The following is a 26,011-nucleotide window of genomic DNA, read 5'->3' as shown; positions in this document are numbered from 1 at the left end:
TATACTCTCTTCTTTACAGGCATTATCTGCAAGAGGAACAGTTTTGCCAGTCATTTGTTCATAGACTTTCAGAATGAGCTGAGCAGCTTGAGAGACTTCCTTTCCTAATAGCAGCTGTCATGGACACATGATACAGGATGTATTGCTCATAAATTTCTAAGGAAGAAGCATATTTTTTTTTTTTTTAATAAGCTGTTGAAGATTTTTCTAGCTGTCGGGGATGGTTTGTCATGTGCTGCATACCATTGTGAATTTTAAAACAGAACATTGTATATCAGTTAACTTTTGACAGTTCTGTAGGCTTCTCTGTATTTTAAATACTGTCAATCTTTCGATTTTCATGCTCGGTCAGTCTGACTCTCTCAGTCCTTGAGCCCAAGTGGGTTCGTAGTCAGTCTGTTTGTGTCATTGTTTTACAAACAATATTGCTTTGTTCTGTAAGTGAAAATAGAATTTCCAGATAATTGACACAGGACCTTAAGGAAAAATAAAGCGCAGTCAGAACAAACTTGAGACATGGTAACAGAGTAGAGGTAATTGTATGTAGTAAATGCGGTAGAGATAATTTAATTTCTGCCTCACAAATGCTTTTCTCTTAATTCTTGTATAATAGTATCCATGAATATCAGGGCTTTTTAATAACATTGAATCATAGAATTATGTGGGCTGAAAGGGACATGAAAGATAATCTTGTTCCACCCCCCTGCTCTGCATGGGCAGGGATACCACCTACTAGATGAGGCTGATCAGAGTTCTGTCCAACCTGGCCTAGAGCACTTCCCAGAGTGGAGCATCCATAACTTCTCTGGGCAGCCTGTGTCAGTGCCTCATTATGATCTGAGTAAAGAATTTCTTCCTAACATCTAACCTAAATCTTCCCATAAGAAGTCAGGAGAGACTTTCTCTAAAGTAAACAGACTGCGTTATAGAAACTTCCATCTGTTAAAGCAACTCCTGTTGCTCCTGGAAGACCCCTTGTTCCTCACTTGTTACTGGTCTAATGGGTTACACGTGCCAAGCTGGCTTATTCCAGAGGGTTTGACTTCCTCTCAAATTAGGGATAAGGGCCCTACCCTATTCTGCTTACTGTGCTGATATGGGCATGTCCCAGATCTTGTCAGCACCTTCACTGAGCCCACTGTGAGCTCCAAATTAGTGAGTGAATGCTTGGTATGGTACTTGCTGGGAACTCTGCTCCCAGTCTTTTGGATTTACATAAATTAAAGAAGTGATATTATGTCACTGCAGCTGTTTTTCTGTCATTTAAAGATGAGAAGTCTTGACGTGGCAGATTTCTAAAGGTTTTGAAAAACTTGAGTTAGTTGTGGATTTGGGAATTCTGTTTTTTGGAATAATGGCCTCTGCAGCTATCAACAGTCCATTGTGTAAGCATAAAGAAATGAGATGTAATTAACAAAATGATCAAGTGATTTTCAATCTGGAAAGGATTTATTGCTAGTAGGAGCAACTCCAGTACTTTTGTAATAAATGTTCTTCATGCTATAAGAAAAGTACTCACATACATAGCTCTTAGAACAAAGCAGGATAGAAAGTAAAAGATACCTTTCAGACACTTTTGCAGGAAGGTAAGACTTCCATAACATGTAAATTACCATATTGGTGCCTTTTTTCGAAGGAGAGAAGTCATAATGAAGTAAAATTGGCATGAGCATATATTTAAAGTAGTTTTACACAGTTCAGTTTGAGTTAAATGAATTATTTAAGAGGCTTTGACAACTTTTTTTGCATCCTGTATGTCAGACTGTAACGAATCACTGTAAATGTTTAATAAGTATCTGTATGTCTGAGTTTGTGTTAAAAGCTTGAGAAATCTTCTGATACAATTTTGTTAACTTTCTTTTGTAGAATTAACTGTTCAGTTTAATCCAAATACTATCAACCCTTTATATCACCTTTTATTAGAAATCAAAGTTAGAAGACAATCAAAAATGCCACACAAATTAAGTTGAAGTGTCTTTGCAGTCTTTGAAACACCACATGGAAAATGTTGCTATTCTTAGATCTTAGAATATGAAGGGAAATATCCTGAAGGAGTCATAAAGGTATTCTGCTAATTGTTGCAGTTAAGCATGTCACCTGCACAGTATGCACTTGCCTAACACAATATGCTGCATTATGTTACCGTTAAAGGATTTTATTTTTCATCTTAGTGCATATAAAGGTTCTGCCAGAACCTTTGTTGTTTCAACATAATTTCCATCTGTTTTCTTCCAAGTTGCAAAGTGTTGGTTCTCCTTGTACTAAATAATCTGTAATAAAACCAAGTAACAGTCCTAACATGCCCTGACAACAAGTGCGTTGACATGACTATGGTGACATGTTTTTAATGGGACAGAGTGTTGCAGAAACACATAGATGTCAAAATTTAACCTTGTCTAAGATGTTAAACTTTTCCAGGCTGTTCATCACTCTTTTAACTCAGCAATGCCAGATGTATACTCGAACCTGAGGCATGTGTAAAGCAAGTAGGGATACGCTCTTTTAGAAATTCTCAGGCAAAAGTGTTTGTATTTTTCCCCCAGTTTTAAATACTGCTGTGGCATGAGCTGACACTTAAAGAATGGCCACTGAAATCAGGTGCTTTTTTGCCATTTCAAAATCCTGTGTGTTGGTATTTAATTGAGTAGCTTCAGCTCTTCCATATTTTTGTTTTACATTTTATTCCCCTGTATTTATAGTTCTTATACCATGGATTAAAGGAAGAGGAAAATTTGTTTTTGATGCGTCTTTCAGGTGATTAGTGATACCTCTATGCTAAGAACATCACAGCTTAGAAATTTTAGAATTCTGTGTGATCGATAGGAGATGCTTATTGGAAGAGGGAAGCAGAAATCATCTGTGATGGTGAATGAAATTCAAGCTCTGAAGGTTTGATTTTTTGTTTTTTTTTTACAGCTCTCTTTAAGCTGGATCAGTGCATTTCAGAAAGCAGCTAGTGAGTATAGATGTTGGGAATTGCAGATGTCAGAAAGGAAGCTATTAAGAGTCAGTTTTAATCAAGAAGTAGCTTTCCGTATGCTAACAGAGTTGGCGCTTGGTTAAATCGTTGGAGGAACAAATGCCTAAGATGAAGAGAGTTTGTTTGGAACAGAAGTCTAGATTTGCTATTTATGCACCAATTACATGAGGGAATATTTAAGGTGTTTTAGTGAGGATGTAGTTACATCTATGTTTATGGTGGGTCCTCTCCTTTCCTACACTGATGTTTAAGCCTGCCTTTGTTTTGCAAACGTGTGAAGCTGTTTGTCCTGATGGCAGACTTTTTGCCCCTGTACCCTAGATTGGGCATGTAATGGAAGAGTAGGCAGCATGCTGAGCTTGTGCCTCCGGTGTGTTTGGAGGACAGTTAGGAGCATGAGGGAGCTAATCTCCCCCAGCAGCTGAGCTTACGGAGGTAGGTGTTTGTCACTCTTTTCTTGCAAAATCAGCAGAGTTATTCCCAGCTGCACTTAGGGCATTTCCGAAGCCTTTTGAAATTGATGAGAAAAGCAAAGATTGTGCCATGGAGAGCCATATTAGAAGATACTCATCACCCCAGTCATCTCTTCAGTTGAAATCTTCTCCCTTGGCAAGATTATTCCCAATTCCTTTTCCTCCCCCTTCATTATATGGTCACCAATAGCATTTACTTAAAGGAGCATGGTCAAAAAGAACTATTTAAGGCATTTAGCTGGATGCTTATTAGGTTTACCTAGCAAATAGTTTATGCAGGGTTGCAGAAGGAACAGATACCAGCTTAATACTGAGCTTCAGGTAGTTGAAACTGTAAATGTCACTTTTGCATCCTCAGATGACAAGGTGTGTTTGTGCTGCGGCAACTGGTAAGTCTGTGGCATGAGCAGAATGCAAAGCATGGCTGCAAGTCAGATTTGTGGTAGGGCTTTGGGCATGGCGGGAAGCCAGAATATGGGTTTTCTGTAGTCAGTAAGTGCTTTTCAGGAAATGTTGAAAACAGTGGTGAACTTAAGATTTTTCTGTCAGTTTGCCGTTGCCCCTATTAGTTTCTTCTGTGTGTTGACAGAGTTCATACTGGTCAGTGAGAGTAATGCAAAACTTGCAACATATGTTGCCTCAAAATCAGATTGTTTATTACTACCATGGTTTGTGTGTATATGTGTACTTGCTCATTTCAAGTAGTTGGATTTCAGAGCTTCAGTTTGCATACAGCGTATCCCCTTCATGTGGACTTGTTACTGGAATAATATGGGCATTGTGTTCTTTGGCTGTACAAAATCAAGTATTTTTTACTTCTTTTTGTCAGCAGAAACATGCAGATGCTGTGTTGGGTTGGGCAACATGAGAACTGGCCAGTGCTCCAGATTGCACTAGTAAAGCTTTTATGATTTTGTGCAGCTCTGATCATTATTAGCATTGTAACATTTGTCTTCATTTTTTCCTCTAATAAATCATCTGCTGAATCTTTTCACTTCAGCAAAGTCATCTTTGAACATCACTAGAATGTCAGTCCAAAATTACTATATAAGGAAGAGCTTGGCTTTTGAAACTAGTTCTATGCATTTAAATCTAAAGAGTATAATTGATGATTGTCTGAAATAACTGGCAACTTTTCTTTTCAAAAATCCTGTCAAAGTTTAACTATTTTCCTTAGAATAGTAATCTGCTCTTTTAGAGAGACTGCTTATCAGATCCCATTATGCAGAGAGAACTATGGGATGTTCTGGTCTCCCTTTTTTTACATCATAGGAGAATCTTTGTTTATTTAAAAAGAAAAAAAAGTACAACTGGTTCATCACCAGAACTGCTATTTCTTGATTTTGTGCATCTGTTGGAACTGGCAGAAATGCTGTAATAACACATTCTTTCCTCTCCAGAGAAAGGGAGGAGGAGAAAGCTTGTAGTCATACGCTTGGCTATGTTACTGTGTTTACTTCCTACCTTTTTCTGTTTTATTTTTAAAAACAAACAAAAACACCCCCCCCCCCAAAAAAAAAAAAAAAAAAAAAAAAAAACCAAACAAAAAAACAGCAACAGACTTTTTGCCTGAAATGAATACTTTGCTTGCTGTTCGTTTTGTTCATGAGCTCTCCTGATTTAGGAAGTTGGCGCTCTCCACTGCCCTTGTGGTATCTGTGTGAACATACCAATGTTAGTAATTATCCAGTTATAAAAATGCTTTTAAGGTTATTCTTGCACTTCTGAACATACAGATTTAATTGTCAGCAATGGACTGTATCTGTAGTATATTTCAGACATGGTCTACCAGTTGTATCTGTCTATGATATAATATAATACCAAGATCCTGGAGAGAAGGATGTCTTCTTCTGTGAAAATTATGGAGTAGTTTTTTTCAGTTTCACCTTTTTTTTTTTTTTTTTTTTTTAGATCAGGGAATGTTTTAGTTCATTTAATGAGAAACAGCGGCTACAAAATTATTAAATTTGTTTTGGGAACAGAAGCAGGTAAAGCATCCAAGATAGGTTTTTTTGACTAAAAACGTTCCCTTAGGAGGGAAGGAAGAGTATGTTATGTTCTTGAAGTATTTATACTCTTTATTTTAGACTCTGAGATTAAGCTAAAATTATTTTTTTAATATGTTCACAGTGGTAAGATCTTTCTTTATTAGAAAGAAAAAAAAAGAAGAAAGCAGTCATAATTCAGCATTTGAAAAATAGAATATGGTAGTTTTTTAATTCTAAAAAAAACTCTAAGGGCTCAGAATGTAAGACCTCTTTTTATCAAAACCGGGAGATGTACATGCTTTTTGGTTGGGGTTTTTATGTGGGGTTGGTGTTTTTTCCCCTTTTTTCTCTTGTCTTTAATTTTCACACTTGTGGCGTGCTGCCATACTGGGTGGTCGTGTAAACTGAGTGGTGTTGTCTTGGCTGCCTGCTGGTACAGACTTTGCAGCTGCCTGTGGTGGTCTGAAGAGGGCCCAGCAGTGGCTGTACTGCATGCACTGCTCTGCTGGGGTGGAGAGCCTGTGGGCTATTTCTGTGTTTCCTCTTTGGAGAGGGATTCCTGTTTCCGCTGCTGGTGAGCCGTCCCCTGAAACTTCCCCAGTCTTGACCCAAGCAGCTCAGTGATCCCTTCCGGAGACTGCAGCACGTGTTTGGATTTGTGCCGGTCTCTAGGGGCTGTGCAGACTGCTTAGCTCTTATAAACAGAGGCATTCATCTCTGCATTCCTTTGTTTCTACCTTTGGACTTAGTTTTAGTATCCAGTTTCAGATTTTATCTTTTGGTAAGGTCATAGAAACCCATTTACACCTTTCTGGGGGTCAGTTGGGAAGCACTGAGGAAAGAAAGGATGGCAGTAGTTTTTCATGGCAGTAGCTTTACACTAGCTAGATTTGCAACACTGGTGTCACATAAGAAATGCCTTCTCATTCTTCTGCTACAGATGCAGTTCACCAAAAGTTAAAAAAATTCGTGTTGTACAGTCAAGCTTCCAAGAAGTGGGAGTAGTTGCATGTTTGGGGAGAACTTAGTGGTTTTGGTTGGAGATGATCTGCTTTTTTCTCTGTCAGAGGAAAATAGGAAGAGTTCTTCCTTGTTTTCCTCACCGTGCAGTCATTTAAGTAGCAGAGAACAGAAGGAAATCCTTGGTGTCATCTTATACATAGGTAATAAGTGAAGCTTGGTATGTGATGGGAATCTGGTTTGGGGGCTTTTTTTTTTTTTCTTACAGAAATACATCTGATAAAAAATTCAAATGTTGTCACCTTAACGGTAGTCTTTGCTGTGCCCTTCAACTTCTATATAATCAAGCAGTGTTGGCTGTCACTCTGCAGCTCTGCTCCTTGAAATATTCAGATGCCTTATGGTATAAATATGCATACTTCTCTGAGAACCCTCAGATTTTGAGAATATCTTGAATTGTTTAGCCACAGTGATTTAATTTCTGCTGTCAGTCTAAATGGTTCAAAAAACACTGAGAAATCTTTCTTTTAATTAACTATATTGGATTTGTACTTGACCTTATCACATGTGCAGAAACTGTAAGGTAGAGAAAACAGAAAAGTTTCCAATGCTGTAAGCCTGTTGCTAAGCTTTATAGAAGAACTTGCATATTTACTTAATTGTCACCTTGAGTTTTGGTAATTTCTACACATGCATAAACACATCCACACACTCTACTTTCCTCGGGGGAGCAAGGGAGTGCAGATGCCGTTCTCTGCATTGATTAAGTGTAACAAAGATAGTCCTTGACCAGAAGGAAATTTCAGGCTTGTTAAGATAAGAAGGATGTAAAGGCTAGAAAAAGCTGCCTGTAAGAGGTATTGGGTCAGATGGTGAGGAAAAGATGGTAGTAATAGGAATAACAGGTCACTGGAGTGCTGTGACCTTTCCAGAACCAATAGAGATAGTTGTGATTCTAATCCTGCTTTTTTTCCATCTCTCCTCCTAATACAGGGAATTCTTCTGAAGAATTTGCTGGAAGCAGATACATGTGAATTTTCTGCATGAAGACTCTCAAACTGGATTACATAATAATATGCCTGTATCCTCTGCCTCTATTTGATCCTTAAAAATGATTAGGATTGTATATGAAATTTAACCCCTTTCTGATGAATGACCTAGACATGAGTTTACATCGGCAAATGGGCTCTGATCGGGACCTCCAGTCTTCTGCTTCCTCAGTGAGCTTGCCATCAGTTAAAAAGGCACCAAAGAAAAGAAGAATTTCATTGGGCTCACTTTTTCGGAGAAAAAAAGACACGAAACGCAAGTCTAGGGATTTAAATGGAGGTGTTGATGGAATTGCAAGTATTGAAAGTATTCATTCAGAAATGTGTACTGACAAGAACTCTATTTTCTCCACGTGTACCTCTTCTGATAACGGAACAACCTCTAGCAGCAAACCAAGTGGAGACTTCATGGAATGTCCCTTGTGCCTTTTGCGGCACTCCAAGGACAGGTTCCCAGAGATAATGACTTGTCACCATAGATCTTGTGTGGATTGCTTGCGTCAGTATCTGCGGATAGAAATCTCTGAGAGCAGAGTTAATATTAGCTGCCCAGAATGCTCAGAACGCTTTAATCCTCATGATATTCGTTTGATATTAAATGATGACATCTTGATGGAAAAATATGAAGAGTTTATGCTTAGGCGATGGCTGGTTGCAGATCCTGATTGTAGGTGGTGCCCAGCTCCAGATTGTGGGTATGTATTTTTCCTATATTTGCAAAAAAGTCACAGTGTAAATACATAATTTTCAGAGCATTATGATTTTTGAAAAGTTACATGCTTTACTTAGGTTGTTGTTACTGCTGTACGAGTAGGTAGCAGGTAGAATTCTCTTTAATAAAAGAAAAGACAAGAAATCAAAACAAATAAAAATGAAAACAGTAATAAGAACCACTCCAAGCCACAGCCACCTTCCAAAATAAAATGCTTTCTTGAGTAGGTTTTTCTTTTTTTTCTGCACAGAGGAAATTTCAGCAATGTCAAGCAACTTTTGTTGGTAGATGCCTGCCATTTATTTACAGCAAGCAAAAGAAATTTTGCTGTTGCACTGCCAAGGCAATGGTACAGAGCTCAAACTGAAGAGAATTGAAAAATTGGTGACTGTAATGTAACTTAATTTGTTAAAGCACAGTGGGTAATTTGGCTTTTTAACTGTGAAAAATGATTTAAGCTTTTCTTTGAATTAAAAGGCCTCTCCTGCTTCAGATATCTTCCATCTTGTGGCTGATTGAGACAGCACTTGTTGCCTGTCAGCAGGATTCTGATGTAAGATAATCAGGTTGTTCCTGCTTATTATCTGGGAACGTAATGTTTTAACTTTGCTTTAATACTTTAAACAGTTCTGAAACCATGCTGAATTCTAAGTAGACTGAATAATACTGAGCAGCAGCTCATCATGTTTTTGTGCTGCTGGTGTCTCATAATGCCATTCTTCAGCAAGCTGCTTTTTTAGAGATTGTGTTATCATACTGCTTAAAGATTATAGGCATGACTGCAATCCAGATGTGCAGTGCATACTAAAAACTCAGAAGCTGACAGGTCTGTTTCAAAGCCTCACAGATGAGCAATAAGAAGAACGAAGAAAAGGAAGAATGTTGCAGGAGAACAAGCAAGATAGGAATGACTTTAGGTAGATTAAATACTCCAATATTAATAACTAGATGCTTAATATTTAGGACTTACTTAAAATACGATTTTGCTTTCATTCTTTGAAAGAAACAGAATTTGTTAACGCAAGTCAAAAGCAGGGAGGGGGAAAGGTGATAGTTTCATATCTGGTCCAAAGTGGATGGCATTGCTGTGGCATAGTTTGAGGATGGAAGGAAAAATAACATGAGGGTTTGTAGGAGTGAGGGTGAGTAGGATGGTCAGGACGGACAGAGATGGGAGATCTCTGAAGCCAGGTCTTGGAACTTGCAGTTTATTGCAAAGGGAGTGGGTGCAGGGGTCCTGTTTGGAGCTGCCAGCCACAGCTCCGAGCAGGCCCGAAAGAAGAGCCTGAAAGCGAGACCCGAAAGAGCAAGAGGGAGGAATTTTCCATTACAATACAATAAATCTTCTGTGCTGAATATTCTAATTTTCACTAAACAATCTAGTACAAGATACAAATCCTATACCATTTACCTACAGCCTGTAAGAATCATTACATTATTATACTGTGTTACATTTTAAACCCTAAAAACTACTCTTCGGACCCTTTCTGCCAAGCTAGTAGGGTCTGCTCTGACCCTTGGACCTGTCTGCAAGCAGAGGGTATCATTTAATCAAAAGGGGATTACCTTCAGTCAGCCATACTATTGTTTTCCAGTTGTGCAGTAACCAAGGCTTGGTATCTCAAAACTTGCTTTCATTTCAATTTCACTTGTAGTTTCCATATTCTCAAAATCTTTTGCCAGGCAATCATATTTATAAGGCTGTCCTGTTTAGTCTTCCCCAACACAGGATGTTTTGGTTAAGCTTGTATCAATGTGATATAGGTAAAACCGGTACAGTTTACTCTTAGTATTTTGATACTGCAAAATAAAACAACCACTAGAAGGTATTATTTGATAGACAGAAGTTTGCTTTGCCCTGAGTTTTTGGATTACAAACAGCTATTATTCAAGCTGAAGAGAAGCATTTAAGATGTGTTAAAATATTTTCTGTTGTACCATGTTTTAGTGGTTCAGATACTTTTTTAGTACATAAGTAGACTAAGGCAGGCTTGTTTAACCTGTTTTGGTTTTTATGTGTCAATTTTCTTATCTGTTTTTTAAAAAACAAACTCCTAAGTATCTTTCAGTGGTCAGAAACTGTGATGATAATTGCTATGGATAACACCATCATAAAAATAAAAAGTGGGTGTTCAGAGCAAAGTTAAAGTTCTGGACCACAGCAATGCATTACTGTGCAGCAAGTATTTAAATCATTGCTCCAGAATTGCTTGTTGCATGCTCCATACTCTGCGAGGAGAGTCCTGTGAAAAATACAGTATATTGCCAGGCAGATAAACTTTGCCAATGTCTGTGTGAAGGGAACAAATTTGTACTGCATGTTGTGCTGTTGATACCATGGTTTTTCCTTATACTTGAAGTGGCAGGGAAATGCTTCACAGTGATAGATGAATTCTGCTTTTAATGCACAGAGTGCCTCCTCACTGAATTCTCGTTACTAGTTTAAAGTGGAATAAAGTTGGCTACTTGGGTACTTCTCAGGAGGATCACTGTTTCTGACTGTCATCCTAAACAAACAAGAGCTCCTGCAGTCATGTTTTGTCTTTTTCCCATTCTTCTTCTGATTGTTTCGAAACCTTCAGAACCCTTAGATCTGTTGGGCAGCAGGAATTGAGAAATCAGCAAAAGTTAATCTAAGTAGTTCAGGGGAAAGGGCGTACATACTACTTGAACAACAGAAAGACTATCAGTAGTGCCTCCAGCAAGAGTAATACCTGTGTATGAATCCTCCAGTTAAACATTTAAATTTGGCTTTCAGGCAGCCACCACAGCACTGTCTGACAAGTCTGTATGTGCCCAGCTGAGGGAAAGCACACAGAGGGAAGTAGGAAGGAGAAGTGGGAGTGGTGTGGAAAGTAATAATTAGGATTTGATGTTGTGGTGGAGCTTAGCAGGAAGATGAAGGAACTGTACAGGTGTAAGGTTTAGGGAACTTCCACAGAAGAGCCTTTGCTAACAACGCTGTTCAGGGATGATGCATGGCATTCAGTACACACAAACTGCAGATCAGCTGACGCTTTAATAATTGTGTGGTGCAACAGTAGTCACAGTTTCTAATTGCTTTGACAGCTAATCCACTTGTACAATATACAGTTAAAGCTGGGGTTTTTTTTTCTTTTTCTGAACAGTTTTTGAAATGCGGTACTGGTGGAATGCATTAGGTTTATGACCTTTAGCATGATTCAAGTATTTCATGAAAGAGCTGGATGGAATGCATTTGCTAAACTTGCAATTAATCCCAACGTAGGAGAGATGCAATAACTTCAGAGGGTAGCATAATTTCCTGAAGTTGACTTTTAAGATTAGAAACAAGTACCGTAATAAATAGGAAATTGGTGTGAAATTGAGTCTTTTGGTAGGAAAAAATTACTGCACAAATAGGTAAAAAATGGATGGTGCACAGTAGTGCTTCAGCTCTTCTCAGCATTGATCAAACATCCCATGTAGTATTGTTTCAGGGTTTGGCATCACATGAAGTCAAAAACCTGGATCAGATAAAGAGCAAATAATTATAAAAAGTTTGATCCCGGTAATGAAAAAATGGAGGGAAACTAGATCAGTCTGTTAAAACATAGGGGTTTTTTTTGCATCATTGGTCTCCTGGGTTCTAAGAAAACAACACTTAATGGTTAATAAGAAAATAATTATTTTTCCTCTCTGTTTCAAATCTGTTTGGGTAAAAACAAGTCCTAGGGACAGCAAAACACAAACCTAACAGATCTTGAAAAAAGTTATCTACAGTACCAGATTGCTCTTACTTCTGTCCCAGTGGAGAACAACTTCTCCTCCCCACAGGAGAACTGCAGATCAGTTTGGAGGAGAAGCTCTGCTGCAGCAGCTCTGCCCTGGGTGGGCTGAGGGGTCTCCTGCACTGCAGCAGCCCATGCCAGAATGCTCCGTACCACTGGCACCACAGACTTTGCGACCCTGGGCTGCTTCATCTGCAGCTTCTGTTGCAAGCTCAAATGCATCCTGATCACGGTTGTTACCTGAAACACTGTGAAAGTCTGGACCAGCTGTAACCTACCAGCAGTGGTAGGAGAGATAGGAGACACTGTCACATAGGTGATCCTTCCCTGGGGAAGGAGCACTGGTACGAAACCTCATGAGCCTTCTAGACCGATATCTTCATATTCTGTTTTTCATACCAGTTCTCCAGTGTAATTTTAACAAGTGTCATTGAATCAGTATTCCAAATGTGTTCGGTGTTTTCTTCTGTTTGAATTATTTAATGGTTTTGTTCTGAGATTGTATTGCTGACATAGAAGAGATAGAAGCAATTCCTAAAATTTTATACCTTTAAAAGGCAAAAAGCAGATCATGCAAAAGAGTACAGATTCTTCATCCATCTTTTCACTGTGCAGCCTTCAATTAATGGCTTACTGCATCTGTTTTTTTTTTTACTGGGTATTACTTTGAGTTTGGTTGGTTGTCCCTTCTCTCAGCCTAAGCAAGGACTTTAGGCCTTAACATCTCCTTTAAAAAGAATGCAAATGTTAAAATTAAACTTGTAATCCTGTATAGTTTGAACTGAGATTTGCTCTGGTCTAAAAAGTTACTTTCTAAAGGTGTGCCAAATACATCAGTCCCAGTTAGGGAGTGCTTTCAGGGATGTGCCCATGCTTTATTAGTGATAGGAAGGTGGCAGGATATAAATTGATACTTTATTCGGTGTCTTAGACTTGAGATTTTTTTGGTCTAACATTAGCAAGCCTTGAATGTATCCCTCTATGTTGAAGAAATGTTTGGATCAGAGTCTCTTTGTGTACATGCAAAGCAATTATCTCTTTAGTTTGCAGAAAGTGGGGAAAATGAAGCTGATTAACTTGGCAGCAATATAGAAGAGTCTACCAATTATTGAAATAAATCTCTACTTGGAAAGCAAGAAATATTTGTAAACAGACAAGCATGTATCTTATTTGTAACTGCATCATCCCTAAGTTAAATGTTGGAAGTCCTATTTGTTTGTGATATTTCCTAGGGAGGAACATAAAATAGGCTGTTTTAAAACAATAATGGAAGGCATAGGATTTGCATTATCTTTGCAGAGTTTCAGACCTAGCTACTGAAATAAAAATAGCTAAATTGTGAGTGGGAATATTTTTTTAAAGTATCATTACTAACAAAGAATATTTTGAGCTAATTTATGCAACTGCTATAAAATGGATAGGGGGTAAAAATAAACAGTCTTTTAAGATAAAATTACCTTCATTTGAACAGACTGAAACTTACGTCTTGTTGCGTTTGCAAATCTGTTGAAGTCCACTCAGGGACCCTCTTCATGTGAATAAAAGCATACATCTGTTTTAAATGTTCACAGCAGTGGACTTAGTATTATATATTTAAAAGAAAGCTATTGCATAAAATCCTTGAAAAAAGCGACAATGAGTATGAATTAATAAACATATATACCTATGTTTGTATTTACTGTTAATGTGAACACATTGTGGTTTTATCATGTGAACTTGGAAATGCAGGTCTAATGAGCAAGTTTTGTCACTTCAGCTCTCATTGTATAATTGTGTAACTGTTCATGTAGTGTCTGATTACAAAGTAGTGCAACACAGTTTTGTAAGTCTCAACATTCTTGGAGTTTTTTTGCTCTGTAGTATTGTCAGAGTAAAGGTGGCATTGAGGCCCAAACTCTTACCAATTTTTGCCTTTGAAGTTGTGGGGTTTTTTTAAATGCCTTAATTATTGAGAAACCAAAATCCTATTTATAAAATACTTAGTTTGTTGTTTTGACATTTTAAAATACAAAGAGTTAACAAACATCTGTTTAAAGTAGTGGTATTAATGATAAAAGGCAACTAGTAAAATCCTAAAATGTCTTGCAGTGCTAAACCAGATGTGATTACAGCTGTAGGTTACAGTGCAGATCACTTAGCAGGGATCCTCCCTCATGGACAGGGTCAACCCAAGACATGCCTACATGACTGGGTCGTTTTTGAAACTATAACTTTTCCTAATTGCTTAAACACCTTTTTAGGGTTTATTGTCCCACTCTTCTAAACTGTGGTTTCTTGGTGACTGTAACCCTTACAGTATTGCATTCAGCTTTAAATACAGTGTATTTGAGTACTGCATGGAGTAAAGGTGAGTGAGTGTTGCAGTGATTATAGTATTTCTGTACAATCTTAATCCAATGGCATGGCAATAGAGTTGTGGAACTGGCATTTAGGACCTGGTGCTGGCCACCTCCTGAAGGAAGTAGTCAGCTTCTGATGTCCACTGCCTTTGTACCTGCTTCAGCTGCTCTGACAGCTGTCTGGTCAGCTTTGTTCTATAGAATTGGTTTTATTAACAAAATTCTCTCTTGCCCCTCTTGATGTTAAAGATACGCTGTGATCGCGTTTGGATGTGCCAGCTGCCCCAAACTGACGTGTGGGCGAGAAGGCTGCGGAACGGAGTTTTGCTACCACTGTAAGCAAATCTGGCATCCCAACCAGACCTGCGATGCTGCTCGCCAGGAGAGAGCCCAGAGTCTGCGCCTGAGAACAATTCGTTCGTCATCGATCAGTTACAGCCAGGAATCTGGAGCAGCAGGTATTTCTGACTGGGGTGCTGTGTCTGTAAAACATCTCTTCTGTACATTGGCACAAGTAACCCTAGATAAGGAAAGAATGGAATAGTGACATGGTAGGTAGATATTAGATGCTTTGTCTTTCAGAAACATAAAATAACAATTCTAAATTTGGATTAAGATTTTCAATGTTATGCTTTGAAGTACTCTGTGACCAGAACATCTGACTTAAGTCTTAAAAGCTTGTCACCATTTTAAGTTCTTTGTAGTTGAAAAACGGGAAATCAAATGAACTTGCTGCAAGGCATCCCATGTCAACATTAGCATGTTGACTATTTTAGTTGTATTACTTAGTACACTTGTTTTCTCCACTCTAGGTGAAGTTCCTCAGCTGTTAAAATTAAAACTCGTAACCACTGATTTTCTGTTTTCAAAAAGACTATTACTCTGATGCCAGCTCTGATGTTTGGCATCTTTATTAGTACTAAGTTCAGGTTTTCTAGGAAATGCTCATCTGTCTTGTCTACCAGAAGGCAAACAATTCCATCTCTTAAAGCTGAGCTTGTTTGTAAATCCCAAAAAAAAGCACATAAACTATTCAGAGTAGTGTTTAGCACATCAAAATTCCAGTTTGCTGTTGATAAGAATTGGCTCTGAATTACACCAAGCTCTGATTTATTTGGCAGCTTTTGTCTCTGCCTGAGCAAGCAAGGTAGATATTTGGGGTAAAGAGTCTCACTTGCACCTTGTAGTTAGAGCTGTTTTTCTCCAATTGAGCCCCAGACTTGAGAGTCTCTAATTTGTAATTTGCACTGGCTTATTTTAACAATGCATCTCATCTTGCCCTAAAAATTGGCATCTTGCTCTAGCTTTCAAATAAAATTGAAAATAAGCGAAATAAATTAGCACACCAGCTCCTTTCCTTACCCTTTCAGTTCCTCTCAGTCTGAAGAACTTGCTCTGTTTACTTTCTGCCCTGTAGGCTGTGCTTGTGCTCCCGTGTGGGAGTAGCTAATGAATCCTTTCAGCTGCTTACTCCTTGTGCACTGGGGTTGGTAGCGCTACTTTTATCTGCTGGTTCTGCACCTCTTTAGGTATTCTTTCTATAAAGCAAGTGCTCTCCTTTCCCTTTGTCCTACGTAGTAGCACCGAGGCAATAAACTTGGAGTTCTGTGCTAGGAGCTGCAAGGTATTTCTGCTGCTGTGAATAAATAGCTTGTCCTAAAGTGCAGGTGCGACACAGGATTGAAGATCACATCTGCAGTGTGTGTGTGTATTTCACTGTTGCTCAATGATCCCTTGTTTGACAGAGCTGGTCGTTTAACCTAATTTTTCCACATTTGACTTGGGAACACAGAGATTCTCCAGAGTTTTCTTCTGCTACACTGTATTTTTTTAGGGAGTGAGTAAGTATAAAGTAGGGCTGTGAAAAGGACTGAAGAGGAGGTTGGCAGTACCAAAGTACATTTATGTGAATGGGGAGATGGATTTAAGATATGTTAACAGAGTGGAGACTGAATATTAAAGTACAAGATTCATAACAGCATGAAACGTAAAAGAGGATTATATTTAAAGAGACCTTATTATCAGTCCTGTGTTAGCATACATATTTAATGTCAGACTCTAATATATATTTCATTAAGCTTAGAAAATCCTTGAACAGAGAGTATGCATTAACTATTTAGTTTCTTGAATGTGGTCTATACACCTTGTTTTCATTAGTTTTGCTTGGTCCAAGGTTTGTAAAAACAAATTTGATACCAAGTCATGGCCAAATGAAGATTTGTAAAGCAACCTTGTAAAAAACTTCTTCAGTTTTTCAGATAATGGTTGGATCAGTTTTCCCAAATATATGTCTGTATTGTGATTATATTTGATTGTCTAAGGAACTGATATGATTCTAATATTCATTTTTAAACAGCTGATGACATAAAGCCATGCCCCCGCTGTGCTGCTTATATAATAAAAATGAATGATGGAAGCTGCAATCATATGACTTGTGCTGTCTGTGGCTGTGAATTCTGTTGGCTATGTATGAAAGAGATCTCAGATTTACATTATTTAAGGTACATTTAAGAAAAAAAATTCTATGTGGTTGGTGATTTGTTTTCTAAAGTATTTAGAAGGAGATTCCCAAGTGCTATAAGTCTGGCTTTCTTCTTGGATTAGAGAATCACAGTTGAAGTATTCATATTAGAGAATTAAGTCTGTTTTCAAAACATGTATTTAAATTAGTGCTTTATTATTTTTATTTTAAAATATTTTGTAAATTCTATGCATGCAACATGTTCTTAGTACAAATCAAGTATTTTGGATTAACACACCCTCTTTTTACTGATGTCTTAATACTCCTGTATTGTCCTTGTATTAGGCAATAGAGAAGTTCTATTTATACAGCTTACTGTGAACCATAGATTGATGTGTAGCAATATGCTTCTTGTTACATTGCAAAATATGATCTCAAGGCAAAAAAAAGAAAAAACCTGAAGAAATAACTGATGATGTGTTACATGTGTAACTTGAACCTAGGGACAAAAATTTTGTAACTAAAGAAATGTTCAGTAGTGTACAGCTACCTTGATTTACTTACTGCTTCTTTACAGCATTTTTATTTCTCTCTGTTAGCCCATCAGGTTGCACATTTTGGGGAAAGAAACCATGGAGCCGTAAGAAGAAAATCCTGTGGCAACTAGGGACACTTGTTGGAGCTCCTGTAGGAATTGCCCTAATAGCTGGCATTGCTATTCCTGCTATGATTATTGGCATTCCTGTGTATGTGGGACGTAAGGTAAAAAGTGCTACAACTCCCAGCATGCTTCAGGTTTTACCTTCTGTTGTATGGCTTGGGTGATTCTATGTTCAGTTGGGTATCTTAACTGGCCTCTAAAAGAAAAAAACAAAACAAAAAAACAATCTTCAAAAAACCAAAGCACCCAACCCCTGCTTTGTTTAAGGATATTTGTGTCAGTTGTACAGGAACGAAAATCAGTGTTTTTAAGAATCCAGATTCTCTTAAAACATGCAGAGCAAAACACTGAATATTTTCCAATTTCTACATCCTGCCATGAAAGCTCCTGCATGTTTTTTCAAAATTGCTCTGGTTTTGATCTCTGGTTCCCCTTCTGTCCCTTAAAATGAAACAATTTTTAGAGCACAAAGAAGACAAAAAGGATTTTTTTTTCTTAAAAGAAGATAGTTACCAGGATTTTAGTATAAAAAAACGATGCTAGTTCAGGTTTGTGTATACACATATTTAAGCATTTCTACTCAGCAGCTTGTTAATTGCCTTGGGCCAGTCCACCAATGTGGAGCAGTGTTCAGTGCTAGGTAGCCTGTCTTCATTTTACTTCTTCTGGGAAGGAGCTAGAAACAACCATGTTAATCAGAAGGCAGTTTATATATTTCCTCTTAAAATATAATAGCTTTTACTATGAAGTAATCAACAAACTCTTATATGTAATTTAGGATATAGTAATAAGTTATCCAGATCTTTTGGAAATAGGCTTTTCTTTGAAATGATGGCTTTGAAGATTTGTTTTTCTGCTTTTATCAGCATAGATTCTCGCAGTGACTGGCACAGACTCATAATTCTGCATTTATTAGGGAGGAAAGGGGGAGTGTGTCTGCTAGACAAAATGTTCTGGGGTGCAGCTTTTCCACTGTATCTATTGAATCTTTTTCTTTCTAGCAAGTACCCTGCTATCTGCTACAGTTGGGTTTTGACCCTTTTAATTCTGTTACGGCTTGGTCCCATAAATTCATTAGAACCTTCTAAGTGAGGAAGGGAAGAAGGCAGCAGTTACCTGTTTCAAATTACATTTGCATAATTAGCTTTTCTCATTATATTTTGGAATAGGACCCCATCACAGAGCACCTTCCATGTATTAAAGTCTCAGGGCATTAGTCTGTCAGGGCAGGCTCATGAGAATTTCGGTTGTACCCCAGTGCTTAGTGGTCATTTCTCTGCAACCCCTATCAGATATTTGCACTTCAAAGCATCTGATGATGGAGATCCCACAGGCCCTTCAAGCTTGGTTTTCTTAGAAGAACTTAGTGTTTTTAACATAGGTATAGGAAGATAATTAACATTAGATTCCTACTGCCCTATTCTTCAGCTGATGCAGAGAATCCTTTTGTTTTGCAATATGCTGTTACATATTTAATGATACTCTAGGTCCATTCTTAACAAACCTAGCACTTCTAGCTTTTCTTGATGAACTGTCAAGAAAACATTGTTTTAGGTTTCTGATTCTCCTCTTCGGGATTTCTTTGTAGCTGTTCATGCCACCTTTTTGTCCAGTTTGAATACAGCAGTGAAGCTGCAGCATTACTACTGCTGAGTTAAATGAAAGGGTAATTCTGTGTCAGTAACTACCAGTTACCTTCTCTTCAACAACATGCTATCTTCATTTTGTGTGCTCTAAAACACAAACCCTTTCCCATGTACTGGTAATTCAGGCAACTGGCTTCTTCCTACAGGTAGTCTTGAACTCCATGCCTTTCAGCTGCACCTGGTCATTTCAGACCATTTTTTCAGCTTCTCACGACTGGAGTGAGTTCTGGCATTCTTGCAACCGTGCCAGATTGTATTGGCCTGAATTTCAACACACACATTCTTCTCCTTCCATCTTCCACATTAATGAAAATGTTCAATATTCTTGGTTCCAAGGCACATCTCTCAGAAGAAGTATGAAGTGAAGAGTCTCTGTTTGGGTAGTTCCAAAAAATTACTATTCACATATTTTCTGTAGTTTCACATGAAGCTTAATAGATTTCTCTCCTTTTTTTCAGTCTGGACTTTTATAACTGCTTGAGTGTCATACAGGAATGTAAGAATTTAATTAGTCAGTGTGTGACATCTGTTTCTCCCCATCCTCAAGGCTGAGGTATCTTGTTACAGGAGAAAATTTAATTGGCATGATTTCTACTTGAAAAAAAATTCAGTGTGACCTTTTCGTTTCCTACCTTTGCTTTGATGTTTACAAGGTCCCAGTTTTCAGGAAATGAAAGTTCATTCAGTGGTCTTTTACTTCCTCAGCTTCTTGGTTTATACCCTTTTCAAGATTGTCATTGCCATTTAACCATTTCCAGTTTTCCTGGATTTTTTTTCAGACATCTACTAATAATAATTTTCAAAAATTACTATTAATGACTCTGAAATTTGGCGTGCTGAGGTATTTCTCAGATCAGCTCATGTAAGTACACTCCAATCTGCTGTATTTGTACAGATCTTACTTCTTTGTCACCAGTTGTCTGGCTCACAGTTGGTCTTCAATGACAACTGAAGGGAAAAGAAAATAGGAGCAGGTCTCCAGTTTCATCTTCTGGCTGTCTTTCATTTTTGTTAAACAGCAAATTTATCCAATTTGGTCTTCCTTTTACCAGCACTGTACTCGTAGAATAATTTCTTCTTGATTTTGATATCCCTTGCTTTTTGTCTCCTCTAGTTTAACCTTTCTGATTTTGGCCTAACAACCTCATGCTGTTCTTCTATACCCATTCATAGTAATCTGACCTACTTTTTATTTCCTTAATGTTGCTGCTGCTTTGGTAAAGGAAGCTTCATTGTTCTTTTTCAACATTCTGTCTGTCCTTTGCATTGGAAGAGTTTGTGCTTGTGCTTTGATAGAATTTCCTTGAGGAAGTGCTACTGTTCTGGTTTTACAGATATAAGTCTTGTAACCTGATAGGTTTCTGTGTTTATTGAAATCTCTCTTCTGGCCTAGTATTTTTGTTTGGTCATTCTTTACTATTTCAATATCCAGAAGTTTCTTATTTCATAGTAGTTTCTACCAGTGTAACCTTCTGTCTTGATGTTTTTGGGGTTTTTTTGTTTGTTTTTTTTTTTTGCTTTGTGTTTAAGGAATCCAGTACCCTTTATGGATGTCTGTTTGTTGTATTATGCCTTTAGTTTCAGGAGTCATAATTGTCCATAACAGTAAAATTCAGTGCCTTAGGCGATCCTGCTAATTGCTCAGAGCCCCATGAAACCCAATCTTTCTGGGTTTATAATTCTTACACACTCATACTGTGAGAGTGTTCAGGTTCAATTTTTCCTTTTTAATCCTTAGGCATGTTCAATATTGAAGTGCTCCCTCACTCTGTATTGCTGTCTGTATAATGTACTTCAGAGCAAGTAAATGCATTCTCTTTGCACAAAGCACATTGCCTTCTCTGCTCTTGCCTGCCTTGCCTGAACAAAGACGTTGTTTATTCCAAAATGAGACAGCCCTACCAAATCTCTAATTGAAATTATATTTTAGAAAGCACAGCATTCAATGACATGCTATTTAGAAAGCATGACATGCAACTCATTTTTTTCATTGTCTTCTTGCGTACTCATCTTTTGTGTTCTTCCTTAGATGGAGTGAGGATTAACTTGGCTTTGTGACAGCCGTTAAGATACCTGTTGTTCCTTTGTAATTATATCTTAGCCAAGAATGATGACAGATGTTGTGGATACCTCAGAGAAACCATGTTCCTAGAGAGTAAATGAAACACAAATGTGGGAAGTCTCTGTGTAACAGTGATCTTTAAAAGCCTTTCAGGTTCTTGTGGGGTTTGTGGCAGGTAAATTTAAGGCAGTCACATTTCAGAGTTATTGCAAACTTAAACCATCAGTAAGAGGTTTGGGTAGCAGGTTCCTCAGTAAACAGAAGCACAGCTAAGACTCAGGTTTGCAAAAACATTTCTTGTCTCAAGAGTTTGTCTTGAGAGGGTGCTGGAGCAATGGAGTTCTTGCTTTCCCCTCCTTCCAGGCTATGTTTGGTGAAGGCTCTCTCATGGCTCTGTTATGTCAATCTGTTTCTATAGATCTAGTAATCTGTGAAAGTTTCAATTCCATACTGTTCAGGGAAAAGACAACTGGGAATAAGACGTGTCAATTTGATCATATGTGGCAATTCCTTTATCCTGAAAGTTTGTCTACTTTTCCCAGCTATGTAAGCTGGAGTAATGATTAAACAAAGCTCTTCAATTACTTAGCTCTTCAAACTTGAGGCTGAGAATAAATGCTTAATTGCTGCATGGAAGGACTTCTTACTTGTAAGAGGTTGCCTGAAATTAGGATATGTATAAATTTTATTTTCTTTGAGATAAGAAATAAATCATTGCATAGAAGTGATGATTGCACTTCTTCCATCCTTGGAGCAATGTGTTATTGATGTTGATAATACTCTAAACCCCCTTTCTTTTCTTCTTTCAAGATTCACAATCGATACGAAGGCAAAGATATTTCAAAGCACAAACGAAACTTGGCTATAGCAGGTGGTGTAACCTTATCTGTAATTGTTTCTCCAGTTGTAGCTGCAGTAACTGTAGGTAAGCAAATACTACTGTTTTGTGTCTTGGTAGCACCTTGCAACCAGAACTCTGTAAACACTCATGAATGACACAGCTAAGTGCTGTAGTTTCCTTTTACAGGTGAAGGAACAAAGACAAGGAAGAGTCTGAGGTTATACATTTATTACAGCAGAGTCAAGAATACAGTACTTGATTTTAATGTAGCATTTCCTAAGAATTAAAACTAATTTTTATCTTGGAAATGGAAGTTTCCACATTGTTACTTCTAGCTTTTAAGATTGAAATATTTAGAGATTTTTTTAAATGATCAAGAAAAAAACTGATGCCAGAGAGTCTGTTAATATTTTAATATCTTCATATCAAAATTTTCTCCATGCAGAACAAAAAGAGTCTCTTACACTTAACATTGCAGTAGTTGACAAACCACTTGTTTTGCCCTGGGACTCAGTTCAAATTGCATCGCACTGTTTATCATGGTGGTTGTTGAGGATAGCCTTTAAGGAGAATCTTGCTGTTCCTTACAAAATAGTTGTCTCATCTTCCCAGGTAATTTCAAGATCACTGTAAACCCAGATTTTTTTTTTTTTTAAAGGTGGGGACTTGCCTGGCACTGCCATGTTTCTTTGTTGCAGCACAGGCATCTTCACAGTTGCACATTAAGCTGCTGTGGATAGCTGACTTATTCTAAGGCCCACCATTTAGTTTTATGCTGGACCAGCCCCATGCACACACAGTTTTGTCTGTAATGTTCCTCCTTGTGCCAGAAGCAATGCTCAGAGAGTAATGAGTAACCTCCATAATATGAGGTCACCTCTTGCCAGTGAGGATTCAGTTTTTAGCCGGTGAGGATTCAATTTTTGTGGCATTAAACTGCTTGTTATCAATGGTGGAGGATATGCCAGCCATGAAACTGGTGTCAGTCTGCATTGCATTGTTCTCATGTGGCTGTGGTGTCAGATCCCTGCTAAACAGGTGGTGGGACACAGAGTGTCATAGTTGTATTTATAGGTCTGCCTTACTTCATTTCTCTCAAGCTGTTTCTTATTCCTGAACAGAGAGGAAACGTGGCTTTCCAGTGAAAGCAGTTGGGTTTTGTTTTGTAGAGTTTTGCTCTTGCCCCATTGCCATTAACAAACGGCCTTCAGTCTCAGGGCATTGTGTGGTTTCCAAAATAATGACCATAAGAGTATGGAGTTCCTCCTTGAATGTGAGAAATTTCTAGTGAAGGAGACTTTGGAACCCTTCTGTTAGAATAGACTGAGTAGCCTTTATATTAGGTCGCTTTCTCTCCTGACTTTTTCAGAATGTGCCAATTTGACATTTTTCAACCAAAGGTTTTTGTACCTTCTGTCCTACTTCCATCAGCAAAGCCATAGGATAATTTAATTAATATGCCAAAGGACTAACTTCCATTGTCCAGTCGAAGTGGTGGGATGGATGTGTGTGCTTTAGTCTCCAGTTCCTTTAGCTGGTTTCCCTGAATTCCTGCCACCATACTCCACTGAATTTTTTACTTTTAAGGAAAACTTATATTGAAAAATCCCAGAGTAATAATAATGTTAAGTCCTATTAAATTGATAGCAAAGCCATGTCTCCCTTAAGTGGATGTAAATTGAAGCCCCTTATTAAAGTAGTAGCGGTACTAACATTTTTAGTTGAGTAACATTTGAAATAGATCTCTGCTATTTCTACCTCTCAGGAGGAACAGTGGAGTCCCAAATGGAGCTTTTGTGAATCTTTAAAGGACTTCAATTTTGTTTGCAAAGTATGTTATGGACATAGGGAAAGTATTCATCAGTCATTAAGCTTCTCATCCTACCAATGCTGACAGAAGACATTCTGCCTGCTGAAAGTACTTTCCTGTCATTTCACCTTAGTGATTTACTGATATTTCTTAATTTTGCTCCCTCCTGATCTCTTTCAAGTGTAATATTAAGCAAATATTAAGTAATCTTGGAAAATGAAGTTGCCTTTATGAAAGGTTGTAAAGTAAAAGTCACTTTTAATGAAAGACTCTACTTCCCGCTGTAGGTATTGGTGTTCCTATTATGCTGGCTTATGTGTATGGAGTTGTTCCAATTTCCCTGTGCCGAAGTGGAGGCTGTGGTGTGTCAGCTGGAAATGGAAAAGGTGTCAGGATAGAATTTGATGATGAAAATGATATAAATGTTGGTGGAACAAATGCAGCTGTAGGTAAGAAAATTCGGTGCTCTGTTTTCTATAAATATGGGCTTTGTGACTTGATACTAGAGTAGTTACTTGAATTTGGGACTGCTTCTACTTATTGCTGAAATTGCACCTCTCAGATGACAATTGCTTCTCTGTGTCATTTTGTGCTGGGCTGTATTACAAATGTTATTGCCCGTTTTAATCAAAGCCAAACTCAAGTCTTCTCCATAGGTAAAAGTTTTAACATAGTATTAATGTTGCTATTTCAGAATCCTGGTTTGTGGAAGCTGGTTAGATGTTTTATTTCTAATAGAGCCAACTAAAGACTGGTCTGATGCTTCAATTTTTTGATTATATGGCACTACCCTGTGTGATGGGGTCTCTCTGCATTCCTTTTATCCATGTTTCCTGTCCTATCCATGGTTATTTTTTTGCTGTCTTAAGTATGTGATGTCAGGCATAACCATTATAACAGCACCAAAAAAGGTGCCTTTTTAAATTATTTCTGGGTTTTTGGGATTTTTTTTTTTGACAAAGTTCTCTTTTTGTGACCATATGTTTTATAAAACCTTCTTCTCAGCATAATTTCAGAAACAGCTTTCATTGTCACGTTCTAGAAACAGCTGAGTGCTGCTTCCATGGCTGAGGAGCCTTCTCTGTTTCTGTAGATAGCACGTCGGTGGCAGAGGCGCGTCACAACCCCAGCATAGGGGAGGGGAGCGTGGGGGGCCTGACGGGCAGCCTGAGCGCCAGCGGCAGCCACATGGACAGGATCGGAGCCATCCGGGACAACCTGAGCGAGACAGCGAGCACCATGGCCCTGGCTGGGGCCAGCATCACGGGGAGCCTCTCGGGGAGCGCCATGGTGAACTGCTTTAACAGGTGAGCCACTGCAGAGCCCTGCCCTGCCCTGCTCACATGCAGGCACAGCGAGTGCACCTCCTCGGCTTCCCAAGTTTTGCTTTTTGATATCAATTCCTATTAAAAGGAAGTGTCTCTGGGAGATAAACGGTTCATCCCTGACAGACTTACTGATTTTCAAGAGATCCTGTCTGACCATAATCCTCAAGACTTTGCTTTTGTTTAGGCTGAGTGGGGTCTGAGATCTTGTTCTCTTGCTTCCCAGGAGAGCTGCCTGTAAGGCAGGAGTCAGAGGGAGGCAGCTCATCTCTAACACAGTTTTGTTCTCTGGTGCACCTCATCCAATAGTCAGAACTCCTGACTCCTTTGGTCTGCAGGTACCAAGCTGTGCCTTCAGAACACCTGGGTGGAGTGTGGACTCCAAATGCACTTTAGGGAGGAGGGGAGGCAGATGAACATCTGGCCTTGCCAAGGTGGCAGCTTCTTGTCGCATGCTCAATGCCTTTTGTGAATTTGGACCTTTCTGGTAGTTGGCTCTCGTGCACCCTGAAGAGAAAGGGAGTGTGTAGAAAGAGTGTTAGCATGTGGGGTTCAGAATGGAATTCGGTCCTTAAATCAGCTGCCAACACTGCTCATTTTGAGTAATTTGACATTCCAGGCTATACAGAATAAACAGAGTGGGATATCAAGAGTTCCCCTCTGCTGGGACAGGTGTACCAGTCTGTGACTGCTGAGTGAGATATACATACCCTCTTCTTTAAAGAGCTGAGAGTTAAAACAAAACAAAACAAAAAAACAAACACTTAATTTCAATGTCAGTACACAGATAAACAAGACATTTGTAAAAAAGCTTGTCATTTGATTTCTGGCATATCTGCTGAGCTCAGCTTAAGACTGCTCAGATTTCTATTGTTCCTGTTGCAGTTGATAGCAATACCATGTAAAGCAGAGTACAGAACACAGTTCTCTGCCTCATATTTGATTAGTAGTAATT

General features: G+C 38.4%; 1 protein-coding gene across 3 annotated transcripts in view; it reads left to right on the top strand.

The window, feature by feature from the left end:
• The window catches only part of RNF19A (ring finger protein 19A, RBR E3 ubiquitin protein ligase), a 57,637-nt gene that overhangs the window by 28,479 nt on the left and 3,147 nt on the right, over positions 1 to 26,011 (top strand). For all 3 annotated transcript variants that reach the window (XM_053944217.1, XM_053944202.1, XM_053944210.1), the window contains 7 exons: positions 7,395 to 8,145; positions 14,500 to 14,708; positions 16,607 to 16,751; positions 17,311 to 17,473; positions 21,891 to 22,005; positions 24,019 to 24,180; positions 24,825 to 25,038. In XM_053944217.1, the coding sequence (XP_053800192.1) occupies positions 7,529 to 8,145; positions 14,500 to 14,708; positions 16,607 to 16,751; positions 17,311 to 17,473; positions 21,891 to 22,005; positions 24,019 to 24,180; positions 24,825 to 25,038 (1,625 nt within the window). In that variant the 5' untranslated portion in view covers positions 7,395 to 7,528. The remainder of the gene's footprint in view (positions 1 to 7,394; positions 8,146 to 14,499; positions 14,709 to 16,606; positions 16,752 to 17,310; positions 17,474 to 21,890; positions 22,006 to 24,018; positions 24,181 to 24,824; positions 25,039 to 26,011) is intronic.

This window comes from Vidua chalybeata, chromosome 1 (genome assembly GCF_026979565.1).
Source record: "Vidua chalybeata isolate OUT-0048 chromosome 1, bVidCha1 merged haplotype, whole genome shotgun sequence".
NCBI classification, from domain to species: domain Eukaryota; kingdom Metazoa; phylum Chordata; class Aves; order Passeriformes; family Viduidae; genus Vidua; species Vidua chalybeata.
Note: the sequence above shows the minus strand (reverse complement) of the source record. Positions and strands in the feature narration are given on the sequence as shown.